Source organism: Rousettus aegyptiacus, unplaced genomic scaffold (genome assembly GCF_014176215.1).
Source record: "Rousettus aegyptiacus isolate mRouAeg1 unplaced genomic scaffold, mRouAeg1.p scaffold_m13_p_5, whole genome shotgun sequence".
NCBI lineage: Eukaryota > Metazoa > Chordata > Mammalia > Chiroptera > Pteropodidae > Rousettus > Rousettus aegyptiacus.
The window spans coordinates 4,672,295-4,687,340 of record NW_023416308.1 but is presented as its reverse complement, the minus strand read 5'-3'; the positions used below and the strand labels follow the sequence as shown (position 1 = coordinate 4,687,340).

The window sequence follows — 15,046 nt, the reverse complement described above, 5'->3', positions numbered from 1 at the left end:
CACAACAGGAGCACTGGGTCTCCTGACATTTGAAGGGCTGCCCCTTTCACCAAACCGAGATGAGTCAAAAAGGCGAAAGGAAAAGGGGAAATGAAATTCTAAAAATGCCCTGCCTTTGAACACTATCTTTGTGCGGGCATCTGGGGGAGGCCGGCTGGGGCAAGGCCATCTGCCAGGCGGGCCTACAGGACTTGGCTTCTCTTGTTTATCCACAGCAGCATCTGGTCAGCTGCCAGGGCCCGCCCCCACTCTGCCACCATTGGAGGAACTCAAACTTAAAAGACTCCTCCTAAGAATCAAGACGTTTCATTTTCCTGGTACTGGTGGGCCTGCTGTGGCCAGCCTGGGAGAGTTGAGCTCCGGTGCAGCCTCGAGCCGAGTGGGGAGAGAGGCCTCTGGCCATGCTGGCCTGCTGCAGTGATGCCTTCCAGTACCAGACAAACAAAGTCACCCGGATCCGGAGCATGAACTATGGCACCATTAAGTGGATCTTCCACATGATCGTCTTTTCCTACGTTAGGTAAGTGGGGCGTGGGGATGACCCCAAATCTCCGCAGTCGTCAACGGCACGGGAAGCCGTGGGTTTAAAGCCTGAGACATGTGCCTCACGCGCAGGCTGGAGGGACGAGGGTGGCCAGGAAGCGGCAGGAAGCGGCTCTCGTCTGCTGCGGGAAGAAGCCTCGGGAGGCGGGTGCAACACTCTGGGTTCTACCCCAGGCCTGCTGGAATGAACTGGGCAGGGCATGCCTGGGGAAGGCGGGGGGATGCAGGGCAACACCCCGGTCCCCCAGGGAGGAGGCAGAGAAGTCGGGGCACATCTAGTGATAATGCTGGCAACTGCGTGAGTCATCACTCCTGCGGGCTGTTCCCAGTTCAGGGCGATTATGAATAGTGCCGCTATGAACATTCGTGTGCAGGTTTTCGCATGAACGTGTTTTCAGTTTTCTTAGGTATGAATGGAACTGGTGGGTCATTAGGTAACTCCATTTTCAACCTTCTGAGGAACCACCCAACTAGTTTTCATAGCGGCTGTACCAATGCATATTCCCACCAGCAACGCGTGCTCCAATTTCTCTATGTTCTGACCAACGCTTGCTATTGCCTGTCTTGAAGTATCGGCATCCTAGTGCGATGTGGGGTGGTATCTGCTGGTGGTTTTACTCACATTTGCCTAATGGCTAATGCCCCCTTGCTGTTCGTGATGATGATGATGAGGATGAGGAGGAGGAGGAGGAGGAGGAGGAGGAGAACTTGCACTGATATAGGGAGATGGCGTAGTTTACTAGCTAAGGGTTGGAGCAAACAAGTTTATAATTCTGGCTACGTTTCTTGGGCCAAATCACTTAACTTCTCTGAGCCTCAGTTTCTGCATCAGCTCATACAGCTGTTGGGATGACTAAACAAGAAAAGGCATGCAAGCCCTCATCAATGCCGGGCACAGGGTAAGAGCTCTACAAATGGTAGCTAGTTTTTAAAATAACCTTTCTGAATATAATAGGTGCTTTGACATACAGTACATCCTCTCCTTTGACCGCCAAGGTAACTGCACCCAAACTTGGGATCTGAGATCTGAAAAGGTGGATCCAAAAGTCTTTCACCTCTTTGAGCCTTCGTTTCCTTATCTGTAAAATGGGGATGATGGTTGTGGTGAGAATTAAATGAGTTAATAAATGCCAAACGCCTAGAAAAATACTTGGCATAGGGCAAACCCTTACTGAGTGTTAATTCTTCTTATTGATATTAATCATTAGGATGATTATTATTTGATTCATGTTTACTATGTAACAAATATTGAAAAATAAACGGATATGTTAGAATTCTAAAATAAGGCACATTGATCAGCTCAGATATCACGGAACCAACGATGAAAAGCATAGTTAGTAAATGCTCCCTCGTGTGTCAATACATAGATCATACGTCACAATTCCATGTGACAGATGATGTAACTTACTGGAATTCGTGGGCCCAGCACACAATTTCTTGAAAGCAGATTATTACATATATAAGGACAGATCATTATGAGAACACCTCACAAGGATAAATATTTGTCTTTCACATGGTGCATTTAATTCCCTCGAGTTCAGGTGCGCATGTCCCATGGGAGCATGAAGGGGGAGGACAATTTAAACAGTGCCACGACCCAGCGGCCAGATGCCCGGACTAAGTGTGAGTTGGGGTGCTGGAGTCGAGGCTCCCTCAGTCCGTCTCTGTTCTTCTCATAGAGTGAGCATTTTGCCGCCCTCCCTGTGAATCTACATACGTAGCTTTCACCCGATGTGTTCCTGAAAATGAGCCAACTTCTTCACCTTCGCCTGGAGCAAAACTGGAAAAACCGCAACTTGTTCCAGAGCCGGTAGAAAATTGGCTCTGATGGACCCACTGGGGGTTGGAAGGTCTGTTTGCTACACTTTGTGCACAATGTAAGGGTTTAGCAAAGGCAATTTTTTTTGATGAGACGCAATTTTTACCTTAAGTGCTGACTTTAGAAGGTAACCCCATGTAAGATGCTTCTCCATTATTTATATTTTAAAATTATAAAACCAAAGAAAAATATCGCCAGCTTTGCTTTTCGCCCTTATGCTAATGGAAGATGTGCATCTCACTGAATGAAGTCCCATGGAACACAGCGTCAGAACTGCCGCCTTAAATGGTGCTGTGAGGTCTCATGTTGACATGACTGCGGGTTGGGCGTCTGTTAAGTGGGTAGACCCGTGATGCACAGGGACCCGGGAGGTTTTTTGCATCAAACAGGAGTGGTGTGGACCATAGCCGGGAATCTAGACAGCCTCAGATACATTTCAGGAGATATAGCAGTGGGGGGGTGAGTCCTGGCCATGGAGTTCTGGGTTCAGTCCGTACTAGGGCAGAAAAGGCAAAAGGCCAGGATAATGAAGTAAGACAATGCATCAGTTACTGAGACTGGGGTACAAGGTAGGGGCTGGGAAAGAGAAAATAAGACAAGAGGCTGATCAGTTTCTCATAATCCCCACAACCAAGTTCAGATCTAGACTCAAGAGCAGGGTCTACAGGGCATGCAGCGTCAAGTGGCCCCAGCTTCCAGGGTTGCAGAAGTGTGTGGACGGGTGCTGAGGAGGCCTGTATTAGTCAGAACTGTTTGGATACGTGACAGAAACCTAACTCAGGTTAGCCACCAAGCCACAAAGGGGAATTATTGTCACATCAATTATTGTCACGGCGGAAGAGAAGGAGCTGTCTGCAGACACAGATAGTTATAAACATTCAAACTGTGTTATCAGAGCTGGGTGTCTCTCTCTCTCTCTCTCTCTCTCTCTCTCTGTCTCTCTCTCTCTCTCTCTCTCCATATCTTGGCTCTATTTGGCTTTCTTGAATAGCCTCCCTTTATAGCATAGCACAGTTATAACCTCATATTTTCCCCTCCCAGCAACTGCAGAGGAAAAAACAAGTCTTTCCTGATAGAAGCTCTAGCAAGGGAGTTCCAAGAAAGACTGATTTGTTGAACTTGAGCTGCCTTTCCATCCCTTAAACAATTGCCAAGGCCAAAAGCATGGTGTCACCTGATTGGCCAGCCCTGGGTCATGTGGTTACTCCTGCGGCAGGAAGCAGCGAAAGGGCGGCAAAGCTGAATGAACCCGACCTGAACCACATCCAGTGGTTTTTCCTTAGAAAAGAAGAATTCTGGCGCAAGAAGAAATAGAAAAAGCAAGTGGTGGGGCCGGGCGGGGAGCGGGGGGGAAGAGACAGACAAAAAAATGTGATCTCACGGTGATCACGATTTGAACAGCGTAACTATGGGGCAGTCCCATGTTATAGATCACTTCTCGACTAGATGCCACGGCCTGACTTCCTGGCCTCCCTTGGAGCTAGGACAAAGACGTGAGAACCAAGCTTTGCAAATGTTAAGTGCCGTGCAATGCTCTAGCACACAGGGGATACCACGAGGTGGTGGGCGTGGGCGGAAACCGTCTTTGGGAATTCACGGGGGCAGCTCCGGCCTTGACCTATACCATGGGGGCCACCTCCCTGGAGCCCATGCTATAGAGGGCTCATTGGAGCTCTCTCCCGGCTGCGAGCTTCCCGTGGAGGAAGGGGCTTCTGGGGCTGTGATAGTTTTCTATTGCTGCTTGACCAAGTACCACAAACTTAGCGGCATAAAACACCATAGTACCTCCACTTAGTACCTCACAGTTCTGTAGGGCAGGAGTTTGGGGGTAGCATGACTGTGTTCCCTGCTTGGGGACTCGCAAGGTTGGAATCAAAGTGTCAGCTGGGCTGAGCTCTCATCTTGGCACGAGGGAAAAAGATTCATTCCCAAGCTCGTTCTTGTTGGCAGAATTAGATTCCTTGCGATGGTAGGGTCGAGAGGTCTGTTTCGTTGCTGGCCGGCTGCCCAGGGCCACTCTCAGGTCCTAGAGGCCACTTGCATTCTTTGCCCTGTGGTCTTCTCCACGTTCGAGCCCGTGATGACACAATGAATCGTCTTCATGTGTCAAATCTCACTTCCCTTCTGGGACAAGCCAAAGAAAACTTGCTGCTTTTAAAGGGCTCATGCGATTGCTTCAGGCCCACCCAGACGATATTCCTATCTTAAGTCCAACAGTACAATACAACCTACTCATGAAAGTATATTCATCATATTGAAAGTTTGGGGGGATTAGGCAGGGCGTGTATGTCAGGTCACCTTGGGAGTCTGCCTGCCACAGGGCAGAATGTGCCCATCCGGAGCTGCGGTCCTCCATCCCACCAGGCTCTGGGCACGCAGGACCCCAGAACTCTCTTCCCAAATGGCCCCGAAACTCTTCACAGATTTATTCTCTTGGGAGAAGATCACAGCACCCACGGTCATGGGCGGCTGGCTGTATGCAGGTGGGGGGTGTGGGAGGAGCCTGGGCATGAAGGAGATAGGAAAACGAATGGAGGAAAGGAGACCATGTGAGGGGCTAGTGGGTGATCTGGGTGAAAGTTCTTGGTGACTTGGACCAAGGAGGTGACAGTGGTAGAGAAGCAGATGAATCTGAATAACATTAGGAAGATAAAACAAAAGAACGAATGAGGGGTAAACAGCGAAGGGATGACTTAGGAGTGTGCCAGGTTTCCGGCTTGGGCAACTGATGTGTGGTGGAAGAACTTAACGGGGTACAAAATAGGAAATAAAAAAAAAAACCCATTTGGGGTGGAAGAGGAGTTCAGAACTGAAGGCATGTAGTTTGACATATCTATGGGACATACAAATGTAGATCCTCAGATGGAGATGTGAATCTGAAGCTGGAGATACAGATTTGTATACCATCAGCGTGTACAAGGCAACTAGAACCGTGGAAGTAGCTGCAGCTGACCAGCAAGAGGGCTCAGAACAGACCCCTGAGAAATGCTAACCATCCAGTGATTTGGAGCACGGAAGTCCCTGAAGGAGCCTCCGAAGGATGGCCACAGGGATCCAAAGAAAGTCAGGAGACCGTGGATTCTGGGAAGCTCAGGGCAGAGGGGAGGGAGGTGGTGCGTGATCATCGGTCCCGAATGCTGCTGAGAGCTCCCAGATCAGGACTGCTGCTGCGTGTCTATCAGATTTAGTGAAGATGGAGTTGTTGTTTACTTGGCAAGAGAAGCTTCGGGGGAGGGGGCGGGAGCCAGACTGGAGTGGGTGGAGGAGTGAATGGAGATGCGGAAATGGTGCGGGTGACTCACTCTTTCAAGGCACTTGGCTACCCAGGAGAAGAGAGGCATCAAGCGGTAGGAGAAGAATGTGGGGTCGCTGGAGGGTTTATTTCTAAGATGGGAAATGATGCCGAAATGCAGATGAAGAGGAGATGGGAGAGAGGGAGGGGAGGAGAGAAATGGAAATTCCCATCATCGTCCTCGCTGTCACCAACCAGCAACAAGAAGGAGAGCCTGTTCTGTTCTGGGACTGTTCTCATTGTTAGACGTTACTTCTTCACACTGAGCCAAAATCTCTCTGCGACTTCCCCCTCTGGTGAGAGGGAGTTCTCCCCTGTGGTTCCCTCTGCTGCTTGATACTCCCCAGACGTTGCACCCGGCTATTGTATTTCTCCGCTTCTTCAAAAACAGTAGCCCCAATCCCTCCGGCCACGAGTCCCCAACACATTGTCCAGACCCTTTACTATCTCGGCCAAGCCCACATGACCACACTCTTGTTTGCCAAGGTCCTCGTAAGAGATGGTGCACGTACTCTTGCTTTGCTAGTGGAAGAAGCATGGAACGAGTCAAATGTTTGTGGTTTGAGATGCAGAATGACCACATCCAGAAATTTATCTTAAGATGTGAAATTTACCTTAGGTGTGAAAAGGTCCTTGTGCAAGTACGTGCCTGGCAACGTGGGAGAGGAGGGTGCGGCTCGGTTTTGGGAAGGTATCCACGGAGCAGGGAGGATGGGAGAGAAGACACAAATATTTGAGAAGTTGGAGAATAGCTGGGTGAAGCTCACATTAACAGACCTGAGGCGGCTCAAACCTACGCTGGCAATAGAAAACCTCTGGAGAAAACACCCGGTTTGCTCCACGGAATCTCCCAAGGCCTCAGGAAGTGGTGACACTGGCCGTGCTGAGAAGTGGAGCGGGAGGATACACTCGTTGGACTGTTTGGTTTAAAGCCACGTGAAAAGCAGTTAGAACTGCAGATCATCTCTTCGACTTTTTGTAGGCAGGGGACGGTCACTCCTCCACCTCAGGAGAAGACTAGAGGCTCTGCAGTGTGAAAGAGCAAGCTTAGTTAAAAATGGAAGTATCCCCAGAAATGGGGAAATTCAATAAAAATATGTGGATGACTTCCACTGTTAAAAAATAGAGAGAGAGAGAGACAGAGACAGAGACAGAGAGAAACAGAGAGAGAGAGAGAGAGAGAGAGAAGGGTCAGAGTTAGAGAAAGGAGATGTGGCAAGGAGCAGAGGCTGGGGTGGCGTGGCTGTGAGCCGGGAACGCCCAGGCACGCAGCCTCTGGAAGCTGGAAGAGGTGAGGACCAGGTGCTCTCGCGGAGCCTCCAGAAGGAACCGGCCCGGCCATCGTTTTTACCCTGTAGGACTGATTAGAGACATCGGACTCCCCCAGAACTGTAAGAGCATAAACCCATGTTCTTTTAAGCCACTCAGCTCGTGGTAATTTGCCACAGCAGCAATGGGTGATTGACACAATTGGTATTTAAGTCACCTTGGGGCTCCAGGCTCTCGCTCGCTTTCTTCTCGGCACATCCCTTGCGGCCCTTGGCCCCTTGCTGACCTCCCCCCAACAGCCGAGTGGACCAGGGATGGACATAATCTGATTCTTCTCTTGGGATTTCACATTCAAGAAGTACAGGCTGCAGGCCCAACTTTTCCAAGAGGCACAGATGGCAGAGTGCCCAAGGCCCACGGTTCTCTTAGGGGCCCACACAAAAAAAAAATCTGTTGGCCCGGAGTTAGGCACTGGTTAACCAGATGGGAGGTCGTTCACTTTCGGGTCATGTCCTTTCGCTTTAGAGTTACCTTTGCTCAGTGAGCCTAGGAGCTGTCAGATAGGGCCAGGCTTTGTCACGAGCTACTTCCTCCCCGCCACGCTTTGAGGCTCCCCACACCTGCCATGCCGGGGCTGGGCCAGCTCCCCCTGGTGTGCCGGTCTGTGAGAGTCCGGAAAGCCGTTCACATTCAGAGCGTTTGGATTGGCACTCTGAGGAACCTCTTTACCGCGGGCACTGTCGTCTACATCTGGTGAGTCGGGAGCGGTGTGCTAGCGAGGGCTCCACGGGCTGACCTCGCTCTCCATCCGCGCCCCCTGCTCCCCCCGCCACAGCCCTCTTTGCGGCTCAGGCTCCCCCTGCACTAGCCTCTTTCGCCTTCCCAGATTCTCTTCAGTTTTCTGCCCCCCGGTCCTCTCGCCCTACGTTTACTGTAAAGCGCAGGCAAACGCCAACCACTGCATGGCCCTGTTTGCTCCAGGGGCCAGCGGCTTTGCCGGCTTCGGGATGCACAAAGTTGTAGCTTCTTGGTGCAGAAAGGGAGCCGGGCAGCAGGGCTTGCGTGAGTCGAGCGGCTGTGTGAGCTGGGGGAGACCTGCTGGCCAGTCGCCGGGATAGGGGGGGCACTGCAGACTCTTCCTTCGAGCCGCGCACTGCGGCCCGCTTTGTTTGCCCCGCGTGATGTTGCTTCCGCGTGGACGCGAGCGGCTCTCCACTCGTCACGGCTGTAGAGCGCCCCATCGTACGAATCCAACAATTACGGTGCCCACTCGACGTTCGGGGATGCTTAGGTCGCCTCCAGTTTTCCCTCTTACGAATGCTGCTTGCTGTAAACATTGCTGAGCACGACTCCTGGGGCGCACGTGCGAGGGTGTCTCGAGGGCACACGCCCACGAGCGGACCTGCTAGCTCTTCGAGTGGACTGCATGTTGCCCAAGGGGAGTTGTCTTTTCGAGAGTCTCCCAGGGGCTCTCGACCCTGGCTGTACATCGGAATCAGCTGGGGAACTTTAAAAAACTATAGAGGTACCTGGAGCACTCCCCAGACCCACTGAACCGGAGTGGCTGGGGCTAGGGGCTGCAGTTTTGAGAGCTCCCTGGATGATTATAATGTCACAGCCTCTGCTGAGGACAGCAGGGGCTACCTCTTGGCCCACTCTTTGCCAAGGTCAGCTCCCAGAAGGCCGCCCTTGGCTGGGATGTCCTAATAGCATTCACACATGAGGGGCTAGGCAGAGGCAAGAGACCAAATAAATACATGCCGAATGAACAAACGAGCATCTAGAATCGGCTCTTCATTATCCGGGGCAATGGAAGATAGGGAAAGCAGACAAAAGGGGGTGGAAGCTACCATTTTCAACGATCAATTCCACTTTCTTCTTCTAGTTCCCACCATAACGATTTAGATTCATATTCTAAATAAGGTATTAATAGCTAAGGAACTGACCAAAAACAGGAAACCAGACACCTCGGAGCTACGTCCTGTGTGAACAAGTATAGCACACCTGGTTAAGAGGTCTGGCTCTGGGCCTCAGGGAGACCCGCAAGTCTCAGATCTGCCACTATCTGTGTGACCTTGGGCAAGTTCCTTCACCTCTCTGAGACCATTCTCCGGTTTATGGAAGGAGATTACAGTAACTTTCTCCTATTGCGAGGATTAAAGGAGAGGATGGCTGTACCGTATTTGGCAGGTATCAAGTGCTCAATGACGGTTCCTATTATCAGTATTATTTACAAACCAGGTGTGTCTTTCTGGAGAACTGGTGGCTGACCCACCCTTAGACAGATGATGTATTCCTGAGCCCCAGACGAGGGCTGGCGGACCGATGTGGGGTTCACTTTGGTATCTGAGAAGCTGTCCTGAAAATTAGGGTCTGTGTTAGGCAATACTAGAGGCTGGCATTAGGACGACAGTTTAGTGAGCGCTGTGTGCCAGACGCAATGCCGAGGAGTTCACACGCGGACCGAAATTCATCCTCACAACAACCCCGCGAGGTAGGTGTGACCATGCTGCCTGTCTTACAGCTAAGGAGGACGAGGGCGAGTCCCTTGCCCAGAGTCGCGCAGCAAAGCTGGGGTCGGAATGGGGGCGGCCTTCAGCCCCTGCCTTCGAAACCCCTGCACGGCGCCTCCCGCGAGAAAAGCCATTGACGCTTGTCTGTGTCCGCCACTTAGCTTCGCTTTGGTGAGTGACAAGCTGTACCAACGGAAAGAGCCCGTCGTCAGCTCTGTGCACACCAAGGTGAAAGGCATAGCGGAGGTGAGAGAGGTGATCATGGAGGACGGGATGGAGAAGGAGACGCAGACCGTCTTCGACACCGCGGATTACACCTTCCCCTTGCAGGTAGGTGACCACCTGTCGGCATCCTCCCTCCAGGGCCCCGCCCCCCTCCCCTGGGACCTAGAGCCTTACTCCAGAAAAACATCGGCCCTATTTTAAAAGCTCTGTGAAAATCCCAACTGAGAAAACCTAAAAAACTGCAAAATTGGGTCAGATCCAACAGCTCAAAGAGATGCTTCTTTGCTCTAGCAAGTCCCGTGGGGTTTCTCAAAATAGCAGTGTGTCCTGGTGCATTTAAAACACGATTCGATTCACTCACACTTCGATTTACACGCTGCCTTTTAGAAACAGGGCCATCGAGTCAGCAAGGTCTGCCTAGAAGGGCAGGGAACGTCCTGCCTGGAGAGGACCAGCCCTTCTATATTGTTTGTGTGGCATTTTATCAACAGAAATGTCTCCGGAAAAAACACTCTTGGGTGGGGTTTTGTACAAAGGAAAGATGACAAAGAAAGAAAGGGTGTGTGGATCATAGAAAGGCCTTAGTAACTGTCTCAATTTGCAAGAAGAGGAAATGAAATTAGAATTGTCAAAAAGGAGAAATCAAGTGTGGTCGAGAGCACTGAGGAACAGACGGGGGACGGGAGGGACAAAAGGGCACATTGGCAGCCTCGGGGAGCTGGAAAACCTTGCAAAACCGTAAAACCCAAGCTGCTGCCTGCTCGTTTCTAGCACTGGGTCATTAAAATCTCTGGCTCCTTCCCAGGTGGTGGCACGCCCTATTGCCCTTCAACTACAGTCCCGGATGATCTCAACTGCATTCTGATGAAGCCAACACCCCCACTTCTACCTCCCCAGGTCTCCTGAGCTCCAGTTTAATGGGATTTTACTGTGTCCAAAAAATGAAAAGGCTGCTTTTGAGGCCGGGATGGAAATGAGTACTCCATCAGTTGGAGTGTGCCTCTGCTCCCCCTCTGCTCCGCAGGGCGGCTCATCCAGCTTTGATATGAAGCCCTCTGTGTCGCCCCGAGTTGCTCAGGACCCTGATTTCTAGGCTGCAGCTCAGAAGAGCAGAAAGGTTCGCCCCCGGGCACTTAGCAAGCCAGATTATTGTGGTTAAGCAGTCCTGTTCTCAGGGGCTTTGCCTTTGACATCTCTCCTTTTCTCGGCAGGGAAATTCCTTCTTTGTGATGACAAACTTTCTCAAGACAGAAGGCCAGGAGCAGAAGCTGTGTCCTGAGGTAAGGAGAGAACCCAGAGCGGCCTGATAGGTGATAAGAGTTCCTGGGGGAGGTACAGGTCAGAGGAAGTAGGTCAGAGGAAGTGGAAATGGAGATCCAGGCGTCTTTGGGCTCACAAATGCTTACCGAGCCTCTTTTGTGGGGCGTAGGTCGGGGCGGAAGGAGGGTGAGAAGACGTTGGGGTTCCCGCTCTGCAGCCGCCCGACCTTGGTCTGTGCCCTCGGTGCCCAGCCCCCGCACTGGGGCCTGTGCAGGCGGGAGGCCTTCTTCCCCCATCACTCGCCCCGTACGGCTCATGGCGATGCACATCTACGGCACGTGGGCAGCGTTTCACAATCTAGTGGAGCCTCATGACGACTTTAGGAGGGTAACAGCATTCCCAGGCCTCGTTTACAGGTCGGAACACAGATCAGAGAGGTTAAGTACTTCCCCCGGGTCGCCCGGCTTGCCGGAGGCAGAGCCGAGCTCAGCGGCAGGTATATCCTCTTTGCCGGCGTCTCCCCAGCATGGCTGCGAGCCGGCGGCAGGGCCCGGGCGGCCAGTCGGCTCGAGTTTGCCTCTTCGCCCGCGTCTCGGTGTTAGCCTCCACATCAGGCGAACGCTCCCTGTCCCCCCGCCACTGCCCACGCGGTCTTGCCCAGCTTGGCTTGGCCCTCTTCGCACTTTCAACCTTCCCCGACCTCCTTCTGCAAAACACTGTTCCCTGTGGAAATGTCTTTGTCCTTGTCTGCCCCTCCCTGGTCCTGCTCCCTGCTCTTTGAGAGGAGAAGGAGCTCTTCTGGTCAGTTAATCGGTAGCGGGGTGTCACTGGGCATTACCTGCTCCCCGCGCCCTCCCGCCGTCTCCCTCTCGGGTGACAGACCTGAGCTTCCCCAGGGACCATGCCGACACCGAGGGGCGCAGTGCCGTGGCCCCGTCAAGCGGCTCTCCTGCCTGTGGGAGGACCAGCCTTGCCCGTGGGTCTGGCTCGTCAGCCCACTCAGGTGACAGGGTCTAGACTTCTGAGTGTCCGAGAGCTCACAGTACACATGCTGCCCCCCACTGCCCACCGTCTTCAGCGTCATTTCTACCTACACTTAGCACCAAGCTAACGTCCCCTTGGTATCTGTCAGTAATGCTCATTTAATCTTCACGACCACCACTGAAGACAAATCTGTTCGACCTCCTTATACAGATGAGGAAACTGAGGCTCAGAGAGCTTCAGTGACCGGGCCGAGGTCGCTCAGCTAGAAAATGGCGCAGCTTCTGCCCCAACTAGGTGTCCCCGGGTCCTTCCGCTGTAAAAGCCGTGGACTGCACAGACGAGGACGGGCAGACGCCGTGCCCGCAGACGCCGCGTCAGGTTCTGGCCACGAAGCCTGACTCCTGGAGAGGAGGGCAGTGGCGTGGGCACTAACCCAGCCGCCACCTCCCTCTCCTTCCCGGGTTCTGTCCCGGCCCTCTGGCCCGAGACCAGCTGGCCTCGTTTTCCCGGGCCGCCTGGAGCGCTGGCTGGCGCCCCTTGGCCCCACGTTTCCTGCCGGGCCTCCCCGCGCGCTCCCTGGACCCGGTCCCGCAGCCACGGGGCTCCCGGGACCAGGCCACCTGCTCGCCGCCCCGTGGGGCTGTCCCTGAAAACGCTCCCGGGCTGCCCTGAGGTCCGCTTTTTAGATTTTTATTTATTTTTACTTTTTATCGCGATATAATCCACATACCACAAAACCCACCCTTTCAAAGTGTACGAGGTGGCGGTCTTTAGCATAGTCACAGTGTTGTGCGACCATCGTGATGATCTAATTTCAGAAAATTCTCATCGCGCACAGAAGCAGCCTCATACGCACCAGCAGTCAGCCCTCGCTACCCGCCCCCCACTCCCTGGCGGCCGCCGATCTACTTTCTGTCTATAGATTTGTCTATTCTGGATAGTTCATGTCAATGGAACCTGACGACACGGGCCCTTTGTGTCTGGCTTCTGTCACTCACCGGCGCCTTCAGCTTCGCCCACGGTGCGGCACGTGTCGGTACTTCCTTCCTGCTAACGGCCAAACGGTACTCCATGCTATGAAAGCGCTGGCTTTGCCCTCTCACTGGGTGCTGGATGTCGGGGCTGGTTCCGACCTTTCGGCTACCGCGAACCGCGCCGATGTGTGTGTACGTACACCCACGTACAGTTTTTTGTGTGGACACAGACACCCGCTTTTCCATCCCCGAGGGACACGCCGTGCTCACTCCCCACTACCCCGTGCTTCTCTCCGCAGTATCCCACCCGCAGGACACTCTGTTCCTCCGACCAGGGCTGTAAAAAGGGGTGGATGGACCCGCAGAGCAAAGGTACACACTCGGCTTCTTTTGGGGACCCCGGGGATGGATGGTCTGGCAACTTGGTGACATTCGCAGTGCCCTAAAGTTCAGATCTTTTAACTCTGGCACCCAGCTGCCTTCTACCCTTACCAAGCCTTGGGTGAGCCTGCATCTGCCTTGTCCCTCGGCTCTGTCCCGAGAGGACCAGCTGCTGACTACGGTTGTGACTCTAATTCCCCAGCGAGGACAGCTCCTGAAAACCTCGCAGAATTAGCACCTTCAGGGCTCTGACAGAAATATGAAACAGTCTACGGCATTATCTGAGTATTCTAAACTTTCCCTCTCGAATTTCCCCAAAGGCCGAGGAGCTTGTCCTTGTACCCCCAGGACACCTGGGGCCATACCTGTATCCACCTGGAGAATTTCCTTATCTTTTTTTCTTTAACTTAAAGAGGCACATGACCAAAAAAAAAAAAAAAATTACCACAAGAGAAAAAAAAAGAGAGAAAAATCAGTGATTATAAAAACACACATACACAAAAAGGCATGAATGTTACATCTTAGTCCATAATACATGTATGTTTGAGTTGCTATAGAGATCATTTGAACATGACTTACTACCTAACTTCCCCCTTGGGAACTTTTCATTGACACCGATACTCCGGGAAGATGTGCCGTGTTTTTTGTGCGGCTTTGCACATCCCTGGCACGTGCCGTACATACTTGGAGGGACTCAGATGCCCACTGAGAAGCCAAGTTCTAGTTCTAGTTCTATCCCAGGCGAGAGGATGTACCAGCTTCCCTTGCAGGAATCTTTTCTTGCAAAGAAGCCAAACGACCTAACAGCATCAATGTTCTTCCTGTGTTCTTGCTGATGCTTTTTTAGAAAAACATGTTAGATGCGTTGCTTGCGTGGTTGACCTCATGTACGTCTGTGGTGTGGATGGGGCTCCAAAACTGCGCGGGTTGCAAAGCACCAACAGGCGCTCACTTGGGTTGAGTTAGTGACACGCCTCCTGGAGTCTCCTCCCCACAGTCACGCATGTGCTTCTGCGACCCCCTCCACCCCACAGGAATCCAGACCGGAAGGTGTATAGTGTATAAAGGGAAAGACAAGACCTGTGAAGTGTCCGCCTGGTGTCCCGCCGAGGCGGCGGAAGAGGCCCCCCGGTGAGTTGCAGGGTGGGGACACGCGGGGGCCCTCAGCAGTAAGCAGGCGAGGTCTTGCCAGGCACTGCTCCAACTTCTCTTTGCAGAGTCCTAGGCCCTGCTGTGTTGGTGACCCCGTGCCAGGCACACTGGTGGTCTCTGGGGGGGCTGGGTCAGCGGTTAAAGTACTGAAATAATTCTGTACTGGCTGGTAAATAGCTACTACCCTGAGCACCCTGGGGTGCCCCGCCGCCCTTCCACACCAGCACACTCCAGGGCACCTCCAGAGCCCTCCGCCCCCCAGGGCTATAGCAGAGTCCACTCTGGCTTGTCAGCGTCCACACTGAGTTTTTCAGAGTGGGAAATTGGCAGGAGGGAAGAAAGGAACAGGGAAGGGCGGAGGAAGGAAGAAAAAGGAATGGAAGGGAGGAAGGGAAGGGAAGTTTTCTTAAACAGCCACAGTGACACGGAACTTGGTGGTCCTGTAGTCGAGGCTCCTGTTTAACACACAAGGTCGGCCCCGGAAGGCAGAACTTGACCTTGACCCTGGAAACCGCAGGGATGGAAGCATTCCAGCAGAGGACAGAGAGACCGGGACTCGAAGCTTAGCTCTAGCGCTTCCCTGGGCAAGTGGCCTAACCCCTCCGAGCTTCAGTTTCCCCATCTGCGAGCCGAG

At 52.8% G+C, this 15,046-nt stretch overlaps 1 protein-coding gene across 5 annotated transcripts in view; it reads left to right on the top strand.

Moving 5' to 3' along the window:
- The first annotated feature begins 283 nt into the window (after positions 1 to 283).
- P2RX7 (purinergic receptor P2X 7) overlaps positions 284 to 15,046 on the top strand; it is a 37,470-nt gene continuing 22,707 nt past the window's right edge. Inside the window, exons 1-6 of one of the 5 annotated variants that reach the window (XM_016149664.2) lie at positions 7,691 to 9,417; positions 9,598 to 9,766; positions 10,467 to 10,558; positions 10,873 to 10,941; positions 13,179 to 13,251; positions 14,295 to 14,391. In XM_016149664.2, the coding sequence (XP_016005150.2) occupies positions 10,526 to 10,558; positions 10,873 to 10,941; positions 13,179 to 13,251; positions 14,295 to 14,391 (272 nt within the window). In that variant the 5' untranslated portion in view covers positions 7,691 to 9,417; positions 9,598 to 9,766; positions 10,467 to 10,525. The other 4 variants (XM_016149662.2, XM_016149661.2, XM_016149663.2 and 1 more) reach the window with 4 other exon arrangements.